This window comes from Poecilia formosa, unplaced genomic scaffold, assembly GCF_000485575.1.
Source record: "Poecilia formosa unplaced genomic scaffold, Poecilia_formosa-5.1.2 Scaffold9, whole genome shotgun sequence".
NCBI lineage: Eukaryota > Metazoa > Chordata > Actinopteri > Cyprinodontiformes > Poeciliidae > Poecilia > Poecilia formosa.
The window spans coordinates 2,511,210-2,538,364 of record NW_006799948.1 but is presented as its reverse complement, the minus strand read 5'-3'; the positions used below and the strand labels follow the sequence as shown (position 1 = coordinate 2,538,364).

General features: G+C 40.4%; 1 protein-coding gene across 5 annotated transcripts; it reads right to left on the bottom strand.

Moving 5' to 3' along the window:
* Nucleotides 1-1,260: 1,260 nt before the first annotated feature.
* strip2 (striatin interacting protein 2) lies at nucleotides 1,261-26,111 on the bottom strand. 5 transcript variants are annotated; one of them, XM_007578421.2, is made up of 22 exons: nucleotides 25,773-26,111; nucleotides 22,233-22,302; nucleotides 20,595-20,669; nucleotides 16,377-16,511; nucleotides 15,704-15,824; nucleotides 15,253-15,321; nucleotides 14,485-14,591; nucleotides 14,276-14,403; nucleotides 13,713-13,901; nucleotides 13,319-13,369; nucleotides 11,010-11,242; nucleotides 9,970-10,035; nucleotides 9,836-9,899; nucleotides 8,673-8,744; nucleotides 8,463-8,537; nucleotides 7,686-7,783; nucleotides 6,995-7,121; nucleotides 5,930-6,030; nucleotides 5,777-5,843; nucleotides 5,575-5,679; nucleotides 4,533-4,737; nucleotides 1,261-3,969 (listed from the first exon to the last, which is right to left on the bottom strand). In XM_007578421.2, the coding sequence occupies exons 1-22, from the start codon at nucleotides 25,881-25,883 to the stop codon at nucleotides 3,719-3,721; spliced, it is 2,520 nt and encodes an 839-aa protein (XP_007578483.1). In that variant the 5' UTR covers nucleotides 25,884-26,111; the 3' UTR covers nucleotides 1,261-3,718. The 5 variants fall into 5 exon arrangements, with proteins under 5 accessions (XP_007578483.1, XP_007578486.1, XP_016519470.1 ...); XM_007578424.2 differs by having other exon boundaries at nucleotides 25,863-26,111; XM_016663984.1 differs by lacking the exon at nucleotides 25,773-26,111 and adding an exon at nucleotides 22,941-24,569.
* Nucleotides 26,112-27,155: the final 1,044 nt, after the last annotated feature.

Sequence of the window (27,155 nt, the reverse complement as noted above, 5' to 3'; positions counted from 1 at the left end):
TTATTTAAATTCTTGTTCTCCTCTACACAGTATAGTACAAACAGTCCGTCTCCGATTGGCTGATCAGGACCTGCTGACCACTCCTTCCCACGAAAGCCTCCCAGCTCTTGAAGCAGAATTTGGACACCTAAGCCTCTTTCAGAGAACAGTCAAAGGCAGGGTTAAGGCACCTTTTTACGTTTTCCATGGTTTTTGTGAAATGACAGATATGGCAAGGGGCGTTTATTTGCTTCATGGGTTTAGGAATGACTTAGTGAAGGATTTAAAGTGTAAATGAGTCATAATTTCCAATGAGCAGAGTAAGAAGCCAAGATATACAATTTCAATTTTAAATTTATTTTTGCACCATGTTGACTTTGGAGCTACATTGTTCCAGATTGATTAACATTTTGGATTATTTCCTTGCAAGGATGAAGATGTTTGTAGAAATGATGCAGAGTTTATCAAGAATTTTGTTTTTAAAACACAAATGATTTGGAGACACTCATGGGGACAGAATTTAAAACCCTTGGAAGTCAGCTCGCACCTCACTATGAATATATTCTCACTGTCATGTGTAAAAGAAGCTTGTGTGGTGAGGTCGCCAAACTGGCTCTGGCCCGGGGAGCCACATTTTCCTAAATCCAGCCCTGCTCCCGACTCGCACCGCATGAACGTTTTAAACTGCCGTCATGAGGCAAACAGTACCACAAAAAGAAAGCAGAACTACTAATCGCCTGCATGGTTTCCTGCCTCAAGACATTAAAACATTACGTTGTTTTTTTTTTTTTTGTTATTCTGTGTAATTTTTGTTTTATCTACTTAATTTTTCACTCTGATCTGTCTGAAGTCCCACAGAAATTATTTTTCAATTTGTTGTGTACTAAAATTATATAATGAAATGCCAGTTAATTAATTTGATTAAGCCGAAGAGCAAGTATCCATGAGCAGAATATCTGCAGTTCAGCGGGGAGATATCTGAAATTAGCGCGTCATGTCTGTAGCTTAGAGTCACTTTCTGAGCTTTGAGGCAGCAAGTGCCTGCCCGCGTCAGCTTCATTTAACACATTACATTATCGGATGGGTTCCGCTGTGGGCGCCTCGGCTACTTCACTTCCGACTCTTACACCAGGAATTTTAATGGAAAGTGGATGAAGTCAGTTCTCTGTTCTCTTATTTACTCCTGAATCCCGCCGGGATGCGCTTCACCTGACCTCCAGCATGCACAAATACACTTGGCTTAACGCACAAAGCATCCTTAAAAATCAGATCACAAGCAAATCAAGTTTTTAGACAGGGTTTAATAGGTAACTCTGATATTGTAATTTGTCACTCTGTTGTATAATGCCTCTGTGGATCTGTAATTGCACATATCCCTGAATAAATTCAGTAAAGAGAAGTAACTCCATCCAGAATATACAGATATGGAAGAGTAATAAAAACACACACATATAGATACTGTACTGACTTCCACAGAATCCTACATGTAAAACACTGTACAAGGTACAAGACACAGCTATTACTATTTTGATTGTACAGTTGAAAGGTAGAAAATAAAAACAACTGTATTGCAAACCTCCAGTAGTGATTTGAATGCAAAAGTGTCAACATAATTAACAAATAGGAGATGGCACTCAAATTTGGCACAAGATACAAAAAAAAAGAAAAAGAAATTAAATGCAGCTGACAAATACAACATCACATCTGTGTACACCTTCTGGAGTTAAAGTTTATTGTACTGAACTGAGAAAGGTGTGTACTTTTCTCCATGTAGTGAGCTAGACAACGGTGAGGAAGATTTTTAAAACTCTTGCTATATGTTATCTCCATAAACCTGAGAATATATATAAACTATTTTAACCTATTTTCTTTGTGAAGAAAATTGTGACTTTAACAGGAAAACAGAATAACGATAAGAGAGCTAGAAATACAGTTTTTTTTTTTCATAATTTCTGAAGAAAGATTCTTTTAAAGGTTGTTAGCTGTTGACATCTTACCTGCAGTCGTTAACTTCCTTGACGTCGTCATTCAGGATAAATCAAACCAACTTATTTAGAGTTATATTAATGTAGACACCAAAGGTATTTTCCACTGCATGTAAGATATCGACAGCTTATTACCTTTTAACCCAACTCCGCTTCGGACATCCTGAAGTTACTGTCTGAATACAGGTGCAGAGAAAATGTTGGTCATGCACAATTTGTACACAAAAGGCAAGCAGCCGAGCATCAAGATGAGCATCCTTACTGTATACAAAGACACGGAGGAACTCGTCCCACTACAAACCAAAAAAAATGACATCAAAACATCCCACTGTGCTTGTCCGTGTGCGTAACAACACGTTTGGTGTCCTGCTTGGGTACTCCAAAGTGAAGGAAGAATAGCAAACAAAAAAAACCCAGCACCAATTATTGTAGCAATCAAATCCTACCATCGGTGTGATAAGCAGTTACATATTGTGCTGTAGTTGGAAAGATAAACATTGGTGACAGTCGCTACAGATTTCCAGCTGTTCTATACAAGTGCTAATTGCTGAGATTTGAGAAGCCCAGATGGTTCAGCAGAAAGGCTCAGGGAAGCAACTCCACAAGGAGATAGGAGACTGTAGTGATTGTTGAAAACTGTGTTGAAGTTGCAGACTCTCATTTGTAACTACTCTATGACACAGCAAAAATAAAAAATATCCCTCAACAACATAGAGAAGCCACAGTTTAGTCATCGCTAACTCTACTGCACATAATGCCAGTAAATAGCTAGCTTTATTACTACATAGTTTTGTGCCCAAGCACGATGTGTTAAATGTACTTTTTTGTACAGGAAAGGTCTGAATTTCATCTCCCTGAACTTCCCTGTGGAACCATCCAGAACTCTGGTGCTGACAGGTTTTGATATGTGTAGCAGATGGACGATATCTGTGTCTGCAAGTTTAACTCCAAACTCCAAATTAAAGAAATTCTCCCCATCAGTTCTGTAGTTTAATATTAAGCATTCAGCATATAGCTTATATAGATATTTTTTAAAGGATTATTGTTTGACATTCCTTTAACTATATTTGCTTTCCTTTCATAAACAACACCCATAAATAAACTAATACACTTTCAGCTGGTTTTGCTTCCTTATTTTCCTGTAACTCCCAGGACCGTATTTTTTTTGTTTTTATTTATCATTCTTCTTGTAACTTTTTTTTTTTTTTAGAAAATGCAAAAAACAATGTTTGAGTTTCAGTTTACAATCTAAAACCTCATAATTTAAGCTCATTTGTTCCAGAATAAAAAAAGTTGGTTTTTAACTTATATTTAAAAAAGAAAATCATCATAAAATGTTTCCCATACAGTGTTACAAATAAATAAAACATAACGAAGGAATCAGAAGAGCACCGCCTTACTAAAGAAGAGGGACTGGCATTTTTTTGGGGGGAGGGCAGTAGAACTGGCCGAAACAGTGTCGTGCTACAACAATCTGAAAGGTTTTTGAGCTGCTACTTTCATTCTTATGTGCTTACGTGTGTTCACAGTAGTCTTAGGCACATGTTATCGTAGAAAATGTATATGTGCGGCATCAAACCGGCCTGATCTTACCTGCGTTCCTCCTTCCTCCTGAGATTTGACCAAACACCGTTGCTTCTTGTCTTGTCATCTTTCAGCAAAACTTAGCTAACTTCAGAAATAAAAACCACACTTTTTAATCGACCTCTGCTGTGCCACGTCTCCCCACCGCCTCCGCCTCCCGGCCTGGGCCGTCACGGGTTCTGCAGCAGCCCCTCCCACTGGATGGGCTGAGAGAACACCTCTCGCTCCAGCCACATCTCGTAGCTGTAGTGGAAGTCCTCCGGCAGCTCCACGCGCTGGCCCAGCACGCTCTGCAGGCAGTTGTCCACGGGCGCAAAGTCGCCGTTTTTGTTCTTGTCGTAGCGCCGGCTGTTGAACTTCTCGATGCTCTCCCGCAGGGCGCACTCCTCCGCCTGGAAGTCCCACGGTCGGGCATCGATATCTGGTGGCAGAGAGCAGGAGGAGAACTTATATTAGCGCCCGTCGATTGAAAATCAATTCCACTTTTTCCAGACATAACATTAGAGGCCACATTTGCTCATCTCCAACTAATCCGTCCTCTTCCTATCAATCTGTGCTTCTCTGATGGTGAGAAATCACTCTCCTATGAGGAACAGTGACCCTGAGAAGTCTCCCCCATCTATGTTGCTATGGCAACACCACCCAGATTATTGCAAGAGGCTGGTGCAGGATTATGTTTCAGAGCGCACAGTAATACTATAACTAAATGTGCGTAGTGAGGAGAGAAATGCTGTTTTTCCTTTTTTTTTTAATCACACTTATATGTTACAAATGAAACATATTTTAATAGTGGAATGGAATAACGCTGAAATAAACACAAAGTGACATTTTGAAATAATGGTTTAATTTATTATTGTGTAAAAAAAAATCTCTCTAAACCAACCTTTGTCTTTTTTTTTTTTGAGCCATTCTGAGTTGCGTTGCTTTCTGAGATGTTTTGGACCTCAAACCTCAAAACACTAGCCGTTAGAAACCCATGTTTACCGTTTCCATAGGCCCAGTCGTCATTGAGCCTGTGGCGGACTTTCTGGTAGATGGCCGACATGGTCTTCATGTTGCTCTTCCTCCACTGGCGGCCCAGGTACTTGGTCTGAATCTTGAGCAGCTTGAGAACGTAGAGCTGCATCATGGCCTGCTTGACCTTCAGGGCTCTCTTCAGGATGGGGGCCGACTTAAAAACAACCAACATCTGAAAAGGAGGAAGACATTTACAAAACAAAACTGAAGGAAGGAGTATTTTGTGTTTTGAATTTGAGTATAAAAAGCTCGTCTTGAGGAAAGGCTTGTTCTCAAAACACTTGTTTGGCATGTAGATAGCATATAATGGTTGTTATGGAAACTCTTAGTGCCCTCCTGTCTGTGCATGCTAGCACCATATATATATATATATATATATAGCGCTCATAATATATATATATTATGAGCTATTTATCTATGCCTCTGCTTGACCTTCAGAAAATTTAAGTAAGCTATTTTCTTGTAGCTGTCCTGTCTTGAGTCATGTTCTCTTGTCTTTCTTATTATGAACAGTGGCATTTTAAACATTTGTTGTAAAATCTAAACACTGAAATAAAAATTTGATCGCAGCTTTGAAGTATAAGGCCTCTGGGTTACATCCCAGGTCTGCCACCTTTACAGTCTAAAGAGCCATTTTTTCCTCTCAGTCTAGCTAAATAAAAGCCGTAAATGTTGCAGTAAAACAGACAAGTACAATATTTTTTTTAAATTTCTACTACAGAAAATATTTCAAATGACCCACAGTAATATTTCTATTTCCAAGTTTTACAATCAGAAAGAGCATAAAACTTTAGCAAATAGAAAAGCTGGTATTTTCCGAGATAATGAATATAAAGGATGTAAACAAATATTACAAGAGCCCTCAGAAGGTGATAAAAAGCTCCAATTATTGCTCAAATCAATCAATGCAAAATTACACTGCTGCACTTAAATATACATAAACATTGCAGCCTTCCATACATTTTCATATGGGGTGCTATTGGCTTATCAAGACGTCTTAGATACACACCATAGTTCTGGAGTGTTTCCACTTGGTCAGCTTGTTGAGGATCCTCAGCAAGTTGATACAGGAGAAAAGGTTCCTCCAGCAGAACTGGTTGTTGTCTCCTGCTTCCTAAAAAACAAAAACAAACAAAACAAACGCAACTCAGCCGTGTCAGAGCGACGCACAGATGCTAGCTGATCTTCATCTGGTGCTTTCCGTCACTCACCAAGCTCTCGGCCGTGAGCTCAGGCATCTCATGGACCACGCAGTGGGGAAAGTCCAGCACGCATATGCTGCGACACATCGCATGTTGGCACGTATGTAGCGAAACATTCTGCAACGTTTTTTTTAATTCAGTACGTGAGCTAACGTCTCCTACCTGTTTTTGGCGCTGATGTAGGACATGATGTTCTGGTTGAAGAACTTGAGGATGAGCGGGATGCAGTTGGCGAACACCAAATGCTGGGAGACTATTTCGAACTGTGGGAAAAGGAAATGCTCAAAGATAAAAAAAAATAATAATAATCCCGTTTCGTTAATAAGGTTTTGCACGTGGAAAAGGTCAAGAGGCGGAGGATTTTATTCTCATGCAGCAGAGATAGAAAATCCTTCTTATTACTGGGGAAGCTTTAGAAAGATTACACACAGCGTCAGTTCAGCAATGGACTATCAGGATTTAAAAGTCAAGTGATTAAATATGAGTTAAACTTCCATTTTTTATACCTATCCTGAATTGTTTGGTTGTCAAATAATGTAAAACATATAGAACATAAACCTATGTGTATTTTATTTGGATTTAATGTGACAGATCAACACAAAGTAATGCATAATTGTGAAGTGGAAGGAAAAGCAGGGCCCTATTAAATCTTTTGCTTTTCCGCAAATTCCACTTTTTCCCCTTTTTTGTTTTTCTGAATTCAATTGTGATCATATTTATTAACTACAAGAGTATGTAATTATGCTGTGGATAAAAAAACAAAATTAACAAAACAATGGCCAGAGCTCAAGACTAGCTGTTATTCTGGATCACAAATATAATAAAACTTCACTGGTTCAACAGAACATTGGCTTAGTTGAACCAACGCCTGTGTTTCCCCATCATCAAAAAAAAAATTAGGAGCAAAACTAAGAAACTTGTTTTTAATGTTATTGTGGATTCCATTTTGTTTATTACATTCCACACAGAAATCATGGGGCCCTAATATTTGCTAATTCCCAGTATTGCTTTAGTGCATGCAGTTCCTCTTTGTGGCAGCAGAGGGAGCCATCATCTTAACTCTATTCAGCAACAAACTAAAGGAGATTACAAAAAAAAACGTTTCCTCATAGCAACAGGAAATATCTGCATCGGTGCGTCCCTCCAGAGCGGAACGGAGTGATGATGTCCGGGAGTTGTGAGTGTGGGGTCAAAGGTCAGGGGAACACCTGCGCTGATGGCTGATACCTGGTAGATGTGGTTCAGCTTTAAATGCTTGAGCAGCAGCAGCAGCAGGGCGGAGATGGCTTTGACGATGATTTCTTTGTGACGGTTCACGTCAATCCCCAGCTTCATGCTCTGAAGGACAGTGATGCTGCAGGACACACACACACACACACACACACACACACACACACACACACACACACACACCTAGAAAAGACACGACCAGGCTCTTCCCCCTTCGGAGTCAATGAGTAACTTAGACAAACGTGTGACAGACACATCGGGTGGGAAAATGTTTCTTTTTTCCACTGACTGCGTCAGAGACATGCAACAACATATAAATAATACAAAGCGGTTTATGTTTTTATGTTCAACAGTGCCTCCTGTAGACAAAGATACAAACTGACGACAACTGTAACTTTGTCTTTATGGTTCGACAAACTGTGACGAAAGCAGACAAATTCTGTGGAGTAAAAGTCACCTGATCAATAAATCCCTCCTACCTAATGACTAACTTAAATACTTGTATTTGTAGACTTTATTTGTCATCTTATTGTCATATTTCCTTCCTTTTGCCATTACTTTTTCCTGTCTGTCCTTCCTTCCTTCATCTGCTTCCTTCCCTCTTGCTTGCAGTCCCTGGTTTGGTTGGACTTCATATTTAAAAGTTTACCCAGAGTGAAAAAATCTGCCATAGGAAGTGTGCGCTTACGGCATCTCCTCGGGCAGCACATCAGCCAGGATGTTGATTGAGTCGGTTTTGGCTTTGGATGTCGGAGCTGCTGCCAGCAGGAGCTTCAGGAGGGCAATCTGATGAGGATACGAAAACGGGCAACTTTACATTATCCATTAACAGGTTAACTTAATACATTTCCAGGTTTCCAGGTTTTACCAAACGAAGCTCAAAGTGCGTCTGTTTCATATTTCATATTAACGAGTTTGTGAAGTTGAATATTTGTTCACCACTTTCTGCCTGGATACGTCTTCCTTTATGTTTTGGTGAGGGTTAGTGTGTGCAGTCTTCCCAGATGCATTTAAGCGAATGAAAATAAAAGTTTTCATGAACATTTTGAGCTTTACTGGTTTACAAACAACAAAAACACTGCTTTTATTTTGAAAGAAACTGTGCTAGTTTTGTAACAATTCCCAAAAAGGGCTCCAGTGGTTACTAAAAATAGGCAACAAGTAACAGGGAGTAGGGGAGGACTAAATAGATGACAGCAAAATCACTTATTTCAAGTAGTCAGTAGAATGGGGTTTGTATCGACTGTATTCAAGAATTAAAACTTAAACTTGTGTCTAATTGAATAAAAAAGAAGCTGTATCTGACTTTCAACACATTATGGCACCACCTATTGGTCATAATACACCATTACGCTTTCAGTCTGATTCCAAAGGCTGAAATGCTTCGGCTATGTTTGAAAAAAGTGCTCAGGTTTCCTGCACAGAGGGGGTACGAGTAATGAGAAGTTAATAAAGAGCCACTCACCACGTACTGCGAGAGACTAGGAAGCATTCCCACGTATAAAATCTCAGCAGGGGTTTCCTCCACCTCCTCCTCACCCTGTCAGCACAACACACACATCCGACAAGCACTGACTGTGTTGAATCTCTAACAGAGCTGTCTTTAATTAGAGTTTTAATTTGAGCTTAAACCAAATATAATGATGAGTGAAGAGAAACTGAAACAGCAGCTCACCAGACTGAGCGGACACTGCAGAAGGTCCTCTTCTCTCTTGATCTGGATCTCAGACACCGACACATACTTGTGCTAGAGAAGAGAAGAAAAAGGCAGCTGCTGTAACGGTTCTAAATAACCGTTCTGTTATTTAGACTGTGAAAAAGTTTGGTGTTTTTGCTTTTGTGGATCGTTCAACTTCGTTTGACAAAGGCAAAAATAACCAGAGGAACTTCAAAAAACATATATTGAATAGAAAAGCCTTTGACCCTTTGTGGAAAAGTAATTAATCACAGAGGACAAACAACCATGCACACACACACCTAGGGGCAATTTGGAGAGGCCAATTAACCTGACAGTCATGTCTGTGGGAGGAAACCGGAGTACCCAGAGAAAACCCACGCATGCACAGGAAGAACATGCAAACTCCATGCAGAAAGACCGGGTCCGGGAATCGAACCCAGAACCTTGTTGCTGCAAGGCAACAGCTCTACCTGTGCAGCCTATTTTAACGATTAATCGGATAATAAAAAAAAAATATGCATGCTCTCCAGATTTTTCATTTAGCCACGTAAGCCATTTTATGCAACGGAAATGAATTGGAATATGCAAACAAACAAATAAATTTGGTTTCTTAGATAAGAAAATCAACATTTTGTTGCATAAAATGTAACATATTGTTTGTTTAGTGAATTTGAACCAGGTGAAGCGAAAACTATGCAGCTTGTGGCATTTCAACGAAAACATATTGACAGACAAATATGTTTTTAAGATGAAAGGCAAAATGTAAACATGTTTTGTACAATTCTGGTTTAATTACTGCTCAAAGTAACGATTAATCAATTACTTAGTTGACAACTGTTTCGATTAATCGGTTAATCACAAGTAATCCGATTAATCGTTTCAGCCCTACCACGACTCAACACATGAGAAACAAAGTCATTTACAATGTATAAGTCTGGAAAGGATTACAGAGTCATTTCTCAGGGGATTGGACTCCAATAAACCAAAGTGAGAGTCAAACAGTCATTAAGTTTGATGTTCCAGATTGATTTATGACCTGAAAACTGCATGAAAAAAACCAAAACCAGAAGAAATCTGCGGGTCAGGGGCCCAATGTTTTCTCACAGCACTGTAAAAAGTTTTTGTAGAAAGCAAAACACAACAAAAGTTCGCCTGCTCACCTGTTTGAGGGTCTTTACACTCTCATGGATGGGTCTGGGTAACCCCACCAGGGTCTCCGTGTCACTGCCAGAGAACGAAGGGTTAAACCTGACAGAGAGATGAACTGATTGACCTTCGGGAACGGCGCACTTACTTCCCCAAAGTAAAACCAATGAACTTGTTCCTGCTGGTCTCCAGGAAGTGCTCGATGTCCTTCTCCCTGTGAACACAAAGAATCAGACGGTGGAGTAAACGCAGGAATCAACACAGCTAAAGAAACAGAAACCCAGAAGCTCGGTGTTCTGATAACAGATAAAAGATGCATAGCTACGATGAGACACATTATTCATGCGTATAGAAGCAGCAGCGGCGGCACCCTGCAGAAACACCCAGGCTGCTCTCTGGCATCAGCAGATGGAGAGCATATTGCTGCTTGAGCGCAAAGAGAGAAAAAACTGTAAAGATTTTTTATTTAGACCTAATTTTAACCTCTTAAATGCTGGCATATACCAAAGCAGGGAAAATTAGTCCTGACGCTACGGCTTTTCAGGCTTCAGCGATGGGAAATGGATGGAAAACAAACATCACATTTCTGACTGTAGTTCAGGGATGTCATGATTTGACAAAAAAAAAAAAAAACAATGAAAAAAACGGACTAATGCTACAAATTGTCTGTGTTTATGTGAAAATCTGATAACATGTTGAGGATTTTCTTTTCCTGTAATCAAATTTTCCTCTTTACAATTTGAAATAGTGCATTAGCATTGCTTTAGTGTATACTTGATCCTTTGTAGCAAAGGATGAATGTGAAGCTAAACAAATATCCTTCTAACAACATGTGAAAAATTCACTTATTTCTGCTGGATTCAATATCAATACAATGCAGCACTGATCTGTTAAATATTGTTTTTGGATTTACCGGTTAATAATTGGATAGCAAAAGATGCTTAACAGACTTTTTTTCACTGAATTTTAACTGGATGAAGCTAAAACTATGCCACTTCTTACATATAACATATTTATAGACAAGGGGGTGTTTTTTTTATCTTAAATGCAAAATGTGTAATATTTTTGTACAGTTTTGGCTTAATTACTGCTTTTGAGTCTGTATTCTCCTGTTAACGATTAATCAATTGAAATAAATTCCAGCATTTTCAACTTTCTTTCAGCTCCTTCATTGAATGAGACGCTCACCTAACTTTGGGGGCCCAGGGCAGGCCTTTGGGGAAGTTGACCCTCTCTGTCGGGGGTCTCAGTGGAGGCGGAGGTGGCGGAGGCTGGATGATGACGTCCCGATCCAGGGGGTCCACTTCCCCCTCGATGCCGCTGTCCGTGTCCTCCGGGTCGTCCTCCTCGTCACGGGCGTCGTCGTTCTTGAAGGGGTCCCGCTCGTTGTAGGTGTCCAGGCTGTCCTGCTTGACCAGGGGCTGGAAGGGGAGACAGAGGACAGGGAGTCAACACTCACAAGGTGACACTGTACTTATGGGAGTTCAAATGTGCCATCTTTGAAAAAAAAAACAACAACATTCTAATCATCTTTTAATCTTTATTTCAGTTGCTTTTTGGATGAAAGAACCTTGATAGATCTCCTTAAACTTTCCAGCCCACACTGCTGTTCTCTAATATAGCGGCTGATTTAATTTTTATTTTATTTTATTTTTTTAAATGGACGATTTAGAGTTTGAGTCGTGATCATCAAGTGAGAACGAATGAAATTTTCCATCGTTTTGCCTTTTAACAGCTGCGACGAAACAAACAGGAGGACGAGGGACACGTCAGTCAAGCGCAACATGCACACACCAACGCACAACGGAGAGGAGGACAGATTAAACAGCGATAACACCTGTTTGCCTGCGGCACGTGTAATAAACCCACAGGAGTTTATCTGGGTTTACATAAGAAAAAAAATATTCCACTGACTGACTCCTGCTTAAAGGCCGTAGTTGGTAGTTACATGTAGACTGAGGATGTAACAAGCAATCAGAAAATAGTTTAAATGTTTCTTAATTAAAAGAAAAACTTAAATGTCCTTGTTGCTGTTATTAAGTCCAATCTAATCTAAAAGTTGCAAGGGCTTAGAATCAAGAATTTCTGACCACAAACAATATGAAAAAATATATATTTATGGTTTTTTTTATTACACAATTAATCTCTATTTTCCAACAAAACAATCCCACATCATGATACTGTGGGATTGTATCCCACAGTATCATGGGATACTGTTACTACTGATTGGCAACAATTGATGGTATATTGGCTTCTTGTGAAAGCATCCTGCAATATTTTGGAGGTAACCTTTTAGGTTAAACTAACCTAAGCATTCCCACATCATAATACCACCACCACTGAACTTGGCAGAAATCAGAATCACTTCAAGGGATTTTGAGGTGGAATAAAAAAATAAAGACCCAGACTCTTACCATTACTGTTATCAGAAATTTTCTCATTTGTATAAGAATACAAATCAGAATGCTGAAAGTTTTTCTAAAACCTCAAAAAACAAACTCCGGTTGCTGACGGCTCGCAGTAGTTTGACTCAAGTGGGGGACAAAAAGAACGTTTCCACAGCAACCAAACGCAGCATGTCGTTTTTGAACTTACCACACAGGGGCACATCAGAAGAAAACAGGCACACAACTCAAGCCAACACCGAGTTTTCACGTCCAAACAATCCCATTCAGAGCGGGAACCACACAAACTCACACAGCGTGTGAATGGCAACGGTGCAAGCATCAGGCATGAGTAAGCTTTCCGGCTGCTAGCTGGACTACTGCAGCTGATGTATGGTGCATCAGTCGGGGGACTAGAGGTGACGGGTGCATAGAGTGTGTGTGGTGGGAAGGTGGTGGTGGTGGTGGTGGGGGGATGAGAAGAGAGGAGCAGGTGGAACTGTGTGGGGAGCCATTCTCTATGGAAAAGCCATTCTCTGCTGAGTGAAACGACAAAGCCGGAGTTCTGCTATCGGGGTTAGGAGGGCCACCGCTTTCAATTACATCCAGTTGAGAGCTTGGACAAGTTCAAGCTAAAAATGGAGTCTCAATGAATGCATTTTAAAAGGAAGTGGCCCCTTGCCGAAACGCTACAGAGCACGGTGGCTTGTTTTGAAGCTAAAAAAAAAAAAGAAACTAGTCGCAATGTGATGAAAACTACAGGAGAGATGCTCCTAAAGCGAATGTCTGAAGTGAACTGTCTATATGGGAGAGTGGAGACAGTGACCCACTCTGGAGCCGATGGTTACAGCCAGCAAGTCAGCCCTGTCCCGCCAACCCTGCTGCCCACAGAGGAGGAGGAGAACGGGAGGGGAGGAGAGACAGAGAGAGGAGGACTTAGAGAAAGAGGGATAAAGAGAGTCAAAAAGAACATACGAGGAGAAAGTAAAGGAGCTGGCAGAGAGGAAGAAGAAAAGTGGGATCGCAGGGAAGTGGGAGAGGAGTGCAAAAAGTCCAGCTCGGTGCAGAGAGGAAATGCAGGAGGAAAAGAGAAGGGAATTTGTGGGTAAAGACCTGCTTCTTGGGAAAGGGACTGTCTCCTTCCAAGCTATCAACAAAGGCACTCTGTGGGGACAGAAGGAAGAGGGGCAATAAGAAACCAGAGGGCAGTTAGAGCTCTAATGAAAGAAAAAAAAAAGAATAAATAATAAGCAGAGGGGCTGGGAATCCCACCAAGATCATCTGTGGTCACTGACTTACAGCAGGGAACTGATGATGTTGGCGAAGCAGTTAGAGAAAAGCTGCAGAAGATCTACTCTTCCATGCTAATGAGGGGTTAGCTGTTAGTAAAACAGCTGAGGTGTGAGTGTATGCATGTGTGTGTGTGTGTGTGTGTGTGTGTGTGTGTGTGTGTGTGCGTGTGTGTGTGCGTGTGTGTGTGTGCGCGAGCGGGTCTGGATGCGTGTACCCTGCGGCTGCGTCGGCCTCTCTTCTGCTGCTGCTGCTGCTCGATGAGCTCCATGGCCGAGGCCGGGGGAGACGCCGCCCTCATGGCTCGCACCACCTTGATGCTGTCCTCCGGCAGCGGGGGCAAGCTGAGGCGCTCCCGGGCCCCCACTTTCATCTGCTGGAGCTCCTCGAAGCCCCCCAACGTGAACTGGGAAGGGGGACAGAAAAGCAGCGATTCAAGGATATTATTAATGAATTAATCTGAAGTTGATTGAGAAAATTTGAGCTTAATATTAAGTTTTCTCTGTTTTTCCTAGCAACTTTTTGACTTTTCCAACTCAGCTGTTTAAAATACTAAAATTGAAGTTTTCTCACGCTATTAAACTTGGACATATTTCAGCTGCTGAATATAAAAAGAAAGGATGAATAGAATAGCATGATGCTGCCACTACTAGTTTTATTTCTGAAAAAAAAAAAAAAAAAAAAACATTTTTAAACTATTTGGCCAATCACATAAAATCGTAATAAAACACATTAAAGCTCATAGAACACAGAAAAATAATGTAGCTTTATTACACCAACCAGCACAGTTTTCCACAGCAGCAGCAGCACTTTCTTCATCGGGAAGTGAGGTGCGTTCATGCTGCAGAACTTGGTCACCATGGTGAAGAGGAGCAGAGCGAAGGGCTCTCCGTTGTACAGAGGCGAACCTGAGGGTTGTACGAGCGTCTGCGGGTTAGAAACGACAGTCAGGAGAGTAGCTGATGCAAACACACTGCGTACACACACACCCAGCTCGTTCTTGAAGGTCTCTCTGGCTGCCCTCCACTCGGGTCGGTCATCCTCTGTTTGGACACGAACGGTCTCCACCATCAGGTACATGATGCTCAGGAGGACTCTGAGGATTTTGAGCACATGATACAGTTAGACGAATCGTTCAAAGGGTGGTTTCGTCCTGAAAGCTGCAAGTGATTCTGCAAACAACTTCTGTTTTAGTCAAAGATCAGATCGTCCACAGCCTCTTTAGACACTATATTTCACATAGTAGTGCATAATTATGGAGTGGAAGGAATATGAGAGACGGATTGGAAGTGGAAATCCAAAAATGTGCAAAGCTGGCAGATTAGATACTCTACTTACATTGTTCTATTTTATTTGGTGAATTATTTTAATGGAGTTGCTTTGCTTGTACAGTGTCCTCAGATATTTCACTGTACAACACATTACTGACAATTATATATACTGTAAGTGCTTCTAATTCAACAATTATCAGTTCTTTAGAACTACTTGGGTGTAAATCTGCTTCGCCAGCTGGTAATTATTTGTGCACATTTATCCAGAAAGAGCACAGAAGGAGCTCTGAGTGCGTCATCTGAGCAAAGTGTGTGATTGTGGCGTTCGGCCTACTTTGTTCAAGCATCGTTTCCACCAAAAGAAGCAGAAGCTCACAAATTAAAACGAACAAACAGTACAGAGTCGGTTTCCTCCAGTTATCGTCTCTCAGTGTTTTCATCTGAAACGAACGAGGAGTCGTCTCTTCTGCGATTCGTGTGACTTACCTGAGCTCGGTGCTGTCCGCCAGAGAGATGGCAGGCTTCCTCACCGCACTGCTGCACGCCTGGCTGTTACTGCAGGAAGAATTACTGCTTTATTTCTATTTTTTAAATCGCAAGAGAGTCTGAAAATCCTTGCAAACGCATACAAGATAACTTGTAATAATCACATCATAAATAAGAAGTCTCACCAAGAGTTTTTTTTTTTTTATTTCCCCAACATAATCCGTCACTATTCTACATGTATTTGTCTCACTTGTACAGATTTGTACTTAGACTGTGGCTTGATGAAGCTTACATAACTACATCCCCAAGGAGGCTGACACCAGCAGCACTAAACACACATTTACAAAAAAATCTAAGAAAGGTAAAGTAGCTTTTAAAGTATTTACAAAGTAAACAATAACGTATCCATATGTAATTTACAATTTTCTCTTGGGAACCGTTTCCTGCTTACTCTATCTCCATGCTCAGCAGCTCCAGCAGCGCTGTGAAGATGCCCATGTCGTAAAGCAGGAAGATGTTGTGTCTGGACCAGTGGAGCACATCCACCTCTGTGTCACACTCATCAAACACACCTGGCCAAAGAAGTGGTGGGGGGGGGGGAATGAAACACAGAAGAATTGATTGTCAGTAGTTTAGCTAGTGTGGAGTCCCAATTAAAGGTCTGAAAGTGAAAAGAAATTAAAAGCAGAAGTGATAAAATGATGGAGTAACACTATCACACTTGTATATACATATACAATTCTGGAAAAATTAAGATCCCACTGCATTGAGCCTCATTGAAAACCTCCTGGTTTTTCCACCAAATATTGATTTCTGAACTCTTCCTGAGTTAAAACATTAGTATTGTTGTCTCTGAATTAATACTAACTTGTTCTCTTTGCATTATTTGACGTCTGAATGATGCATCTTTTTCATTATTTTGACCATTTCTCATTTTCTGCAAATGAATACAAACTTTTTGCTTGGAGCTTCAGAGACATGTTGTCAGTAGTTCATAGAATAAAACGACAATGTTCATTTTACTCAAACATATACCTATAAAAAGTAAAATGCAAGAAACTGATATTTTCTTTTTCCAGAGCAGAATGTGCTGAGGCAGTTGGTGATGGACTGGGAGCACGAACCCTGAGCCAGGTAGAGGATGGCCCTGGCCACCTTCAGCCTCTTGTCCCTGTCCGTCACCTCCAGCGCGTCCAGTAGTCTCATGACGTACGTCCTCTGCTCGTCCACCGTCAGCTCCGTCCACCTTCTGCCTCGAGCTGCAATGCACAGTTTGCTTCTGTTTTTGCTTTTTTTTCCTCCCCCCAACACATTTTAATACCAGGCAATGTGAAAAACAGCTTTCAAATGATGACTTGATTTATCAGGTGGAGAAAAAAGCGACTGAAAGCTATCCGGCCTGTGTGAAAATATATCTAACCACAATTTACCCAGGCGTGATTACTGGTTGGCTTGTGGAAATAAAGAAACAACTGAAATGGCCTATTCAAAGTCTAACCTAGGATGTTCTATTGAAAAAAACCTCTGAATTAAAACGATTCTGAAAAGAAGAGTGGGCTAAAATTCAGCTGGAAAATTGTTGGTTCTGCATGACTCCAAGTAAGAAAAGATTCCGGACTACAACCTTCATTTGAAAATATTTTGGTATAGTGACGATATAAGCCTAAAACCCTGGAGGTGTTGCATTTTCTAGAACATCTCGAAACATTTTAGGATTTTATCAAATTGATAGTCAATAAATTGCACTGCTCATCGTCCTCTGACTTAATGAATTTCTTCACCATAACACATTTGCTTCAACAACTCTTTTCGTAGAACTATTTTTATTTATTTTTGAGTGAAATGGACAAAGCCACATCAGGGGGTTCCCCAAGGCTCTGTTTTCGGCCCACTTCTTTTTCTCAAATTAAGAAGTCGGGACCAGGAACTCTGAAGCATCCTTTTGTTTTCTCCAGTAATCTCCAGATTGTCTTAATACATGACTTGTCCTACTTGTCTCCTAATCAGGCCTATCGTCTCCCATACTTTCTAATTTAATAATTATGTAATAATAACAGTTATGTAATAACAGTTTGTTTAGCGAGTACGGATGTGAATCAGGAGGCCAACTCCTGCTACAGTCTGTGTGTTATTAGTGGAATATTGAGTGCTGTCCCTTTGCATTAGCTGCAGGAAATATCTGAAAGCACAGAAAGCCCTAATTAACAGGAACTGATGATGTTATTATGAGAAATTAGAAAAGATTATTAAGACCCAGCAGGAAATGAGGCACACACAATAAGAACACTTCTACAGGAGGAAAACAAAGCAAAATGCTTTTCCTGTTTTCACTGCGATCCATTATTAGATTGTTTATTTGATCAATTTTAATAGGCATTATTAGCATCATCATCATCGGGGAAGAACTGATAGCCTATAAAGGATGCTGAGACTTACTCTGTGTGCTCTCAGGAAATGAAAATAAGATTTTTAATTTCAGCCCCGTCTGCAAAAGGCCTCAATCAGACACGTCTCCTCTATTACTGTAATTTATGTTCGTGACTTCCTGAGAATTCATGGGGCAGCAGCATAAAACATTGATGAGCAGCCTGTCAGTTTCACATGCACTGCAGAGCCCAAGTCGAGCAGGGAAAGCAGCCTCTGTCGATTGGTTGCACCACACAATGCACTCGACCTAATGAAAAGACCGCGGTGCAAACAGGCGGCCCTGAGCTGCATCTCTGTGAAGCAGCAGCAAGAGAGGCCGTCGTCTAATCCTGCTATTTATTACCCGTCAATTCGGAGGCAAGGTGACGAAGCAGCGCATCTGATTAAAAAGAAAATAATACATGCTTCTTTTTTTTTTTAGCACAGCGAGTGCTTTGTGTTTTTTTGTTTTGTTTTTTTCATGGTGAAACCCTCTGGCTTGCTAAAATGAAATGTTGACAAATAACGGGGAAGAAAAGTAGCAAAAACAGGTTTGATCTAGAAATGAAAAGTACGATTTGGGTGGTCTGTTCTTCGACAGGCTTAAACGAGCCGAGCTTTGATGTGCCTGTTCCCCACTCTGTTCTCATTTTAGAATAAAAAACATTTATAATATCCCAAAGACGCCATTTCACCAGAAATGACTTTGTTATGCTGGCATCCCTCTGACCACAAAGGTTGTTTCCACTTAATTAGAGGATAAACATTACTTGGCTTATTTCCTCTCTCCTCTAATAACTTTTTGGTTTATGCAGCCATGTATGCTGCTGAAATTTCAGTTGAGTTAATCTTCCGGTTTTAATTTAAGAGCACTATAAGATGTCAGCAGTAAAATCAAATGCTATGTCTAAGCTTGTTACACATTCAGGTCTGCAACAAGCTTTGGCACAAAAAGCAGCCAGTTCATATTTTAAAACTGCACACAAATGGTAGAATTAAATGGGGAATCTGTCTAGTGAAAAAGCTCTGGGATTGGGCGCACCACAGGGAGCCATCCTTAGCTGCCTGTTTGTTTGTTTTTTTTGGGGTTTTTTTGTGATTTCTGAAGAATTTTGAAGCTTATTTCAATAAAACTGATGACTCAGTTTTATTGGTTGGATACTGGGTTGAGGACATGCTTAGCACTGAGTTACATAATGACTGGCTGGTAGAGATGTCTCTAAATGCCCAAACCGTAAAGAGAAAAGCTTCTTTTTTTTTTTTTTACAAACTGGCAGTGGTGGAAAACGTCCTTAACATTTGTACTTAAGTAAAAGTAAAACTATCACATTAACATTTGTACTTAAGTAAAAGTAAAAAAGTACTGGCTTTTAAAAATACTTAAGTATTAAAAGTAAAAGTACTTGCTGAATGCATAACCTAATCCCTAATACAATATCATTAAATGAACCGATCGTATTTACATTAGGAAATGTGCCATTTAATGAACAATGCCACAGATAAAGCATGTTTTTATTATGTTTACTCTTTGTAACATAGTTTAGACTTAAAAATGTGATTCTATGCATCATAATTTCAGGGATGGAAACATCTTGTCTCCTGTCCTAACATACCATGAACTTCACTTTTTTTTGCCACTAGTGGCATTTATTCTTAAAGAAATCCAACAGAAAGGGGATGGAAAGAAGGTGGGTGGGGGAGGACATGCAACCAAGGAGCCACGTAGCAGAGTTGTAGTCAAGACCACCGAACCTGAGACCAAGTCAAGACCAGCACCCCGCTACGTGACACAAAAACATTAAGTTTTATCTTCAAAATTGCTTCACAAATTGATCTGAAAGATCCACATTCCCATAAAACACATAGATATTAAATATTTAGAGCTGAAATAAATTTAATCAGTAAAGATCCGTCCAGAAGAATCGGATCATTCCTGAATGTCATATCAATGCAGACTTTGGTCACAGCGTTGTCCCATATTTGCGACACCTCAGTCAACACCTCCACACAATTATTCAGCGCATGAGTGACAACTTTTTTCATGGCAGATGCAACGTGTCTCTGTACAGCTAGCTTTGCTAGCATCACGTCCACAGATCTTACTTTTCTTTAAGCTTTCCTTCGAAGTGGCGCTAAAAGTTGGACTAAATACCCACCGTCTGTAAAAACGAAGCGCTGCTGATTTTACGTTATGATTTATGCAACGGTATTATATTACTGACGGCTAGGCAGACATCTTCTCCCGCTCAGAGGAAACCACTGCGCATGTCTGGAGCTCCGCGTGCGAGTAAAGGTGGAGGCGATGGGTGACAACAGACACTAAGTGACGTTATTGCTTGGATTTTACGGCGCCACCTTAAGTCCATGAACTTCACATTTTAAGGACAAAAAGCGCAACGCGACTTGGATGTAACGAGTAACGCGACAGTTTTGTAGAAATGTAGTGAAGTAGAAAGTACAGATACTTACTGTAAAATGTAGTGGAGTAAAAGTAGAAAGTATCCATTATTAAATCTACTTAAGTAAAGTACAGATACACGAAAATTGTACTTAAGTACAGTAACGAAATACTTGTACTTCGTTACTTCCCACCACTGCAAACTGGTTATAAAACAGTAACTAAATTAAGTTTAAGTGTCCAGATATTCTGTTCTTTAGGGTTTAATACCTCTTAAGAACAGTATAAGTTTTATACTGTCTCTTTCCTTCCATTTGTTTTCAGTAGTAATGAAAACAAATGGAAAACTCAGTATGTTTGTACTGAATTTTATAGGGAAATATGGACATAAGCTCTTTGCTTTTTTGTCTTGCTTTGCTCGATGATGATACCCGATTCTAATTACTAGGTGTTAATTCTGTTCTTTGTTCCATCATCAAAATAAATTCAATACATTTCAATTTAATTCAAGTCAGATTAAGTCGGAGAGAAACACTACCATGGCTCCTGAAGTCCTCCTCGAAGTAGTCTCTGTTCAGGGCGAACTCTGGCTCTTCTGTGTAACTGTACAGCTCTGCAGAAAACATGACACAAAATATTACAATTTTCCTGCCAAAAACATTTAGGTTTTTGTGTCTCTCTGTATGGCACAAAGAAAAATGTTGAAGTACTTCAGTTGAAGTCTATAGGCTTAAATTCATGCTTGAAAATAAAAACAATTTTCCAAAGAAAAGTGAACCAAATATTCTCCACAACAAATGTAAAAACTATTTTATTTTTTAAATGAATTTTGTTTAATTTATGCTGGTTATGTCTAACTGTTCTTAAAGTTGGGCATACTATCTGAAAATTTAAGCGCGACAAAACAGAGGAAATGTGTAACCGTGGAGATGGGATCATTTTTCACCTCAGTGCTGTCGGGTCGGTAACTACAACCTCTTCTGTCTGTACTCAGAAAACCCAAAGTTGGTTTTATTAAGTGTCAGGCAGGTGTTTAAAATGAAGCCTCTCACCAGAGCATAATTTCGACTCTCCAGGCCCTGATTCTCATCAACAATCATTGCAATCCTTTAAGCTTTACAGCAAACTGAAGACGCCTGGCTTAAATTCTTTAGTGAAACTGACCTAAAACGTGCCTGTGAACGAGTCAAAGCATGTCAACTCCTTAAAAGAGGCTAATTAGACCAGGCTCTGAATAAAAAAGGGGTAACTGGTTCTGGCTAGACTCACAGAAGAAAAGACCTCAGCTTCTGTCTCAACTGGTGTGGATCACATCGTTTTTGTGGGCATCCATTTGTCACACCGCTACACGTCTCCTTCTGCTCTCAGAGCACTCGTCATCGTCTGACCCCGAGGAGATGAGCTGTTGTGACTGACTGCATGCTCACCAGGGTGAGTAAGACTCTGGCAAATTCCCCGCGTGCCATGAACATCATGACTCAAAATCAAACACATACAAAACACAAATTGGTGCTGGATGGAAGCCTAAATTAGTCACTCAAAATTAACTCATGGTCAATCAAAAAAAACAAAAAAACAAAAACAGCAACATTTGGATATGATTGGATTTGAAATGCAAACAAAAAAGCAGTAGGTTTTTATGTGAATCAGAGTTTATTTTTTGGTCCGCATCAGAGTTAGATTGCGCATTTAACCCTCCCCAAACAAACTGGATGTTCTAGGCAAATGAATGAATGATTAAAGGGTCGGTGTGAATGCACCCTTGGAAAGATGGAATATCAGGGTGCAAAGTTGAGGAAGTGGCTCCAAGACAAAAAAAAAATACTGACCTAAAGTTGCCCTTTTCTACAGCCTGAGCAAAACCGAAGAGTCTGAAACAGCTGAGCTGTGACAAACAAGGCTGGAGGACAGGACGTAAGTTTATCTTGCCACAATGGACAGTGAAGAGGAAGGCAAAGATGATAGGAAATAAAAACAAACTTTGTCCCAGCTCGTACAGTAATTCAGGAGCTGCAGCAAGAAGTGAAGGTTGGGGTAAATCTCCATAGCGTCAATCTCCTTTAAGGCTTTTGTGCACATTTTTACCAGCTGTTCCAACAATATAGAAGGGTGGCAAAGCATGAAAAGAGGTCAGCATGCAGCAGACGAAGGGACTTCAGTAACCTTTGACTCCTACCTGAGAGCTCAGCCGTGAGCATGTCCGAGTCTCCATATTCAAACTCCAGGTTTGGAGACTCCATGGAGCTCTGAGGGGAAAACAACAAAATTAGCCCATCGTGAATCATTCTGAACTTTCATTCATCGCCGTAACTTAAACCTAGGTATAGAATAGGCATGATCTATCCGACGGTGTCATTGCACACCAAAGTTTTCATTGTCCTGAGATCATTCTGCACTATTTGTCTTACATTTTCATTTCACCCATAAACAACACATACATCTTTTGGTTCATTCTGTCTCCTCGTTTGGATTTTCAGGTTGTTAATATTGCCTGTTCCGGCTTCAGGCCGTGCTGATTAGCCATTTGCATATTTTGCCTCAGATCCTTGCCCTGCAGTTTACAGGTGCTCTCTATGGGGCATGTGAGGCTCCTGAATTAATCAACCTGTAATTGAGCGGTTACAGGAGCCTCAAAGTGGTCTGGTGTTGCAACAAAGAGCAGCAGCAATGCAGCAGTGAGACGGGAGAGAAGAGGAGAGGATGGAAGGCGCACACAAGCAAATATGGCCGCCTCGGTTTCACACAGGATTAGCTGCTGTGGTCAGGAAGGGATTGTGGGGGGATCCCTGTTGACCCCACCATGTGATTAGCGTATCAGCAGCTCAATGCAACTGCAACAAATATATTACAAAAGTGTTTGCATTAAAATAAGAAAAAAAATTACCTTCAGCACAAGGAAGAAAGAGTTTCAGGAAGTTTAAAAGTTGGTTTTGAAGTAACAAGATCCAAGCTTGACGGATTTCTTTGCTCTCTCGGGTAAGCGTGTGACAAGGAAGCAATTTGCAGGAAAACGGGTTGTGCAAGACACACCAAGACATGAAAGTGGAAGACAACACTGGAACGTAAACAGGAACCAATCATAATAAGAGTAAGGTGCACTACAGCTTTTACATTATGGACCAATGCATCAAACCAAAAACAAACGAGGGAAGCAGCCTGACCACCAGATTAATAACAAAAGTCTAATTTTATGCGGATGAGGATTAAATACAATCCTAATGTCACCTGAAGCTCTGAGCTCGGAGCGTTAGCTGCATTTAACCCAATGAAAACAATCCCTGAGGGGCCCAGCACAGATCCGCAAATAAGGACGTGCTCTCTGACTCAGCCGTCCCGGTTAAGTAACCGTCTGCTGCCGTTCATTAACAGTCTCTTATAAATACTCGCTGACACTCAGTCAGCATCGTGTAAGACTGACTAAATAACACCATTCCATACCACTACTGCTCTTAAAAAAGACCCACTTAAAAATGCAAATAAGTAAGGAAATCATTTGCTACAGCAGTCAGAAAGTTCAGGATTTGGTTCAGTGGAGGAACACGAGTGAGAATCCAACTCCGCTTTAAACCGCTCCACCACTTTCACCCTGACATGTGTCTGCTGTGTGTGTGTTGGTCTTCATGATGCGGTTTTTCACTAATGTTCTCTAACAGACCTCTGAGGACTTCATTAAACAACTGGATTTATTCACAGATTAAATCACACATAGCTGGAGTCTAATTGAGAATTAAGTGGCTCCTGAAGGAAATGTGTTGCACTGAAATTTAATCAAAGGTATCAGACTAAAGGGGGCTGAAAACAAATGCTCACCACACGCTCCGAACCTAATCTGTTCGTCCAAGTAAACAAGTAGACTTGACTGCAGCAAAATCTTCTGAAAAATATGAATTATCCCTTTAAGTATCTGAACGAGACAAGGCTCAGAGCAGAGATGTTTATCAACCATCCTAGAAGTGAGAACTTGCATTCGCATTAAGTCCATTTCGCCTGTGTTTCCTACCTTCTTCATCCTGTCTTCTCACTTGCCACAGCGACAACAGATGACCACTCAAACCAGCAGAAGCAACTAATTTCCACACAGCCTTAGATGCTCTACATAGGCAGAGCATCTAAACACAGCTTTGACAATAAAAGCTTTCAACGCCTGAGCCATGGAGCCACCGACACCATCAACCAACCCCCTCCTCGGCCCTGCCCATCCCAGAATCCAGCGGATGTGAGACGAATTTGCTCTAATTCTCTCAAACGCCCCCTCCGCTGCTTTCAAAGCACGAGCTGAATGACAACTCTGACTGACAACCGGGGTCTCTAATGTACCGCATCTGTACTCGGCAAGCCTAGCAACACAGCTTCATCTTCTAGTTATTTTTGCATGAGGAGAATAATTAATAGACATGAACCCAGCTGTGCTGCCTTGATGAGGACTGAGGAAGTGAAGGAGGCATTCAAAGTTGATTTCCAAGGTTAAAACACAAGAAAAAAGTAGCAATACGATGCATTAGTGCAGCTTGTTCTTTCAGCTAAGTTATAAGTCTCAGTCTGACTTATAACTTATAAAGTTATAAGTCAGACTCTTTTTTTGAAATCAACCAAAATGTCTTAAGATATGAATGGAGACTCCAAAACTCCATGGAGTTTTTCTATCTGTTCTGCCATTTTTGTTTTTAAATATAAAATGTTTCTTAAGAGACTCTACTCTCTAAAACAAGCTCCCATATGCAGGACTCTGATGACATCACAAAAGGCATGAGTCCATCTATTTGAACTTTTATCATTTGTTTTTACACGTTTTTAAGCAAATATCTTCTTCAAATGAGAACAGCTGTATTCTGGTTGAAGCTAAAAAAAAATTCAAATATTTTTCATCTTTAAATTTTGGATACATATCATGTAAATTACACAGACATGTATCTGTTGTGTAAAATTTGTTTATTTGCAGTTAAGCGACATGTTTGGCAACATTTCATGCTTTTAAAAGTCCTTTTATGAAACATATTCCCTGTAAGATCATTTGCTTCAATTAAACATTTTATATTTGAAACACCTTTTGTAAAATGGTGTCCTCTTCAATGCCTGCTGGGAAATATTTCTAAAATGTCACATTTTTAGAAATGTGATTTCTTGTTCTGTTTTCTCATTTGTAAATGCATATATTGTAAAACAATACAAAAAAGTGCTTTTAACAAACTTATTTTGTGAAATCCTGATGTGGAAATCCACAGTCCTGGGTTTTTATTCTCAGTGAAGATTGTTTTTTAAAAAAAATATATACAGAATATTAGCTTTAAACCAGACATTTCAATTATTATTCACATTACATATTATCTTTTTTTTTTTTTTAATTGGATGGTCCAGACATAAATAAAAACTATAAGACTGGTGCTGTTTAGAGAGCGTAAAGTAGGCTAGTGTTTTGTTGTAAACGTGTGTCTGGTGGCTGCTGAGTGGTCGTGGCAGCAGCAGTCACATTTCACCACCTGCATGCAGCACCACTGTAGGATTACCGGGTTATTTTTAGGACTCAGCTGCCAAAATAACACATCCCCGTCTGCCTGCATGCCTCCACGCTTTCGAGCCAAGACACTGCATGGAAAAAGGACATTCAGCTGATCTGAAAGCTCCCCAGCAACAACATACACACACGTTCACACACACACACACGCACCTACTACAAGCTGTGACAGCCCCAATGTACAACATCGCCTCTCGCATTTACCTCCGACTCTTTCTGCTGATCCTTGAACACATCTTTCCCTTTCGGCCTCTGTCTGTCGCCGTTATCGTTAAGGTTATTAATGATAGGTACCTCCATGTCCTCCGCCTGCATCTTTGCTCGCTGCGGCGCGGATCACTCTCTCCGCGGCGGGTCGTGCATGCCCGGTCCGGCGGAGAGCCGAGACTGCAACGCACCGGGAGGAGCTGCTCCACTACGGGGAACCAAGTTGAGGGTCTCCTCCTCCTCTTCTGCTTCTTTCTATCTGTTTCTCTTGCTGCGGATTGTCTCCCCCCCCACAAATCTGCTTGATTCGCTGTCCCCGCGTGTCCCGAGAGGGCGGGGTTACACTCAGACAGCAGAGAGAGGGGCGTGAGCTGACCCCCTCCCATTAATGTCAGTGTGCCAGTGAGAAGGCAAATGGCTCACAGCTATTTCCAGAGCCCTGAGAAAAGTCTTAAAATCGTTTGAACTTTTTCTCGTTCATGTATTTTATGTGGATTCTACCACTACAGGCCTTTCTGCTTACATCTCTACCAACTTTGGAAATCTAGAAAAAGATCCGTTTTGATCACTCTTGTTTGCAAAATAGATCAAGCTCTGTCCCATTGGTTGGACACAATGGATTTATGCATGTTTGGACTTTGACTAGGTCTCTTTCTACAGATGGTTCTGTCACTGTTGAAGAAGATGTGGACTGTCTTTATCCTTAATCTGTTTTGCCATTAACTATTTACTTTTTTAACATAAAATGTACTCCTGGATCAGTGCTTGTGTGTATTTTTTGCGTCTGCTTTGTCTTGTCGAACCTCAAGGATTTTGCTTTGATGTAAAAAAGGGGTTCCATTCAAGCCTTGACCCATAAATAACATTTTATTTCAGGTTATCAGAGTAAAGTGGACTATATTCTTGCATGTATCTGGAAGAATAGAAAATAGAGAAAACATTTCTTTAAACATATTTCAGGAAAAAACACCATAAATATTCAGGAACAAGATTTTTTTTTAAATACAAGATTAGAAATTTCAATAAAATACCATGCCATCTGATGTAGGCGACATAAATGTTTCTCCAAAACAGACAAGCTGCCAAAAAGGAAAAGAAGTAAAAATATTTTGAAATGAGCAACATGTTGGATCAATCTCTAATTTCAGAAAGATGCACAGAAACGACATTCACATACACGTCTTTTGTGAAATTGTTTAGATTTGTTTCTTTACAAAGTACTAAAATTGTTACAAATGTTTTTTGTGGCACATTTTTGAGTAAAATAATTGATGTTTAAACATTCAGTGACCGACATGTTTTAGTAAATTATGTCCTGTTAGACACCTGTTGGGGAAAATTTCTTTGCTTTATTAACATTTTTTTTTTACAGTATTAAGA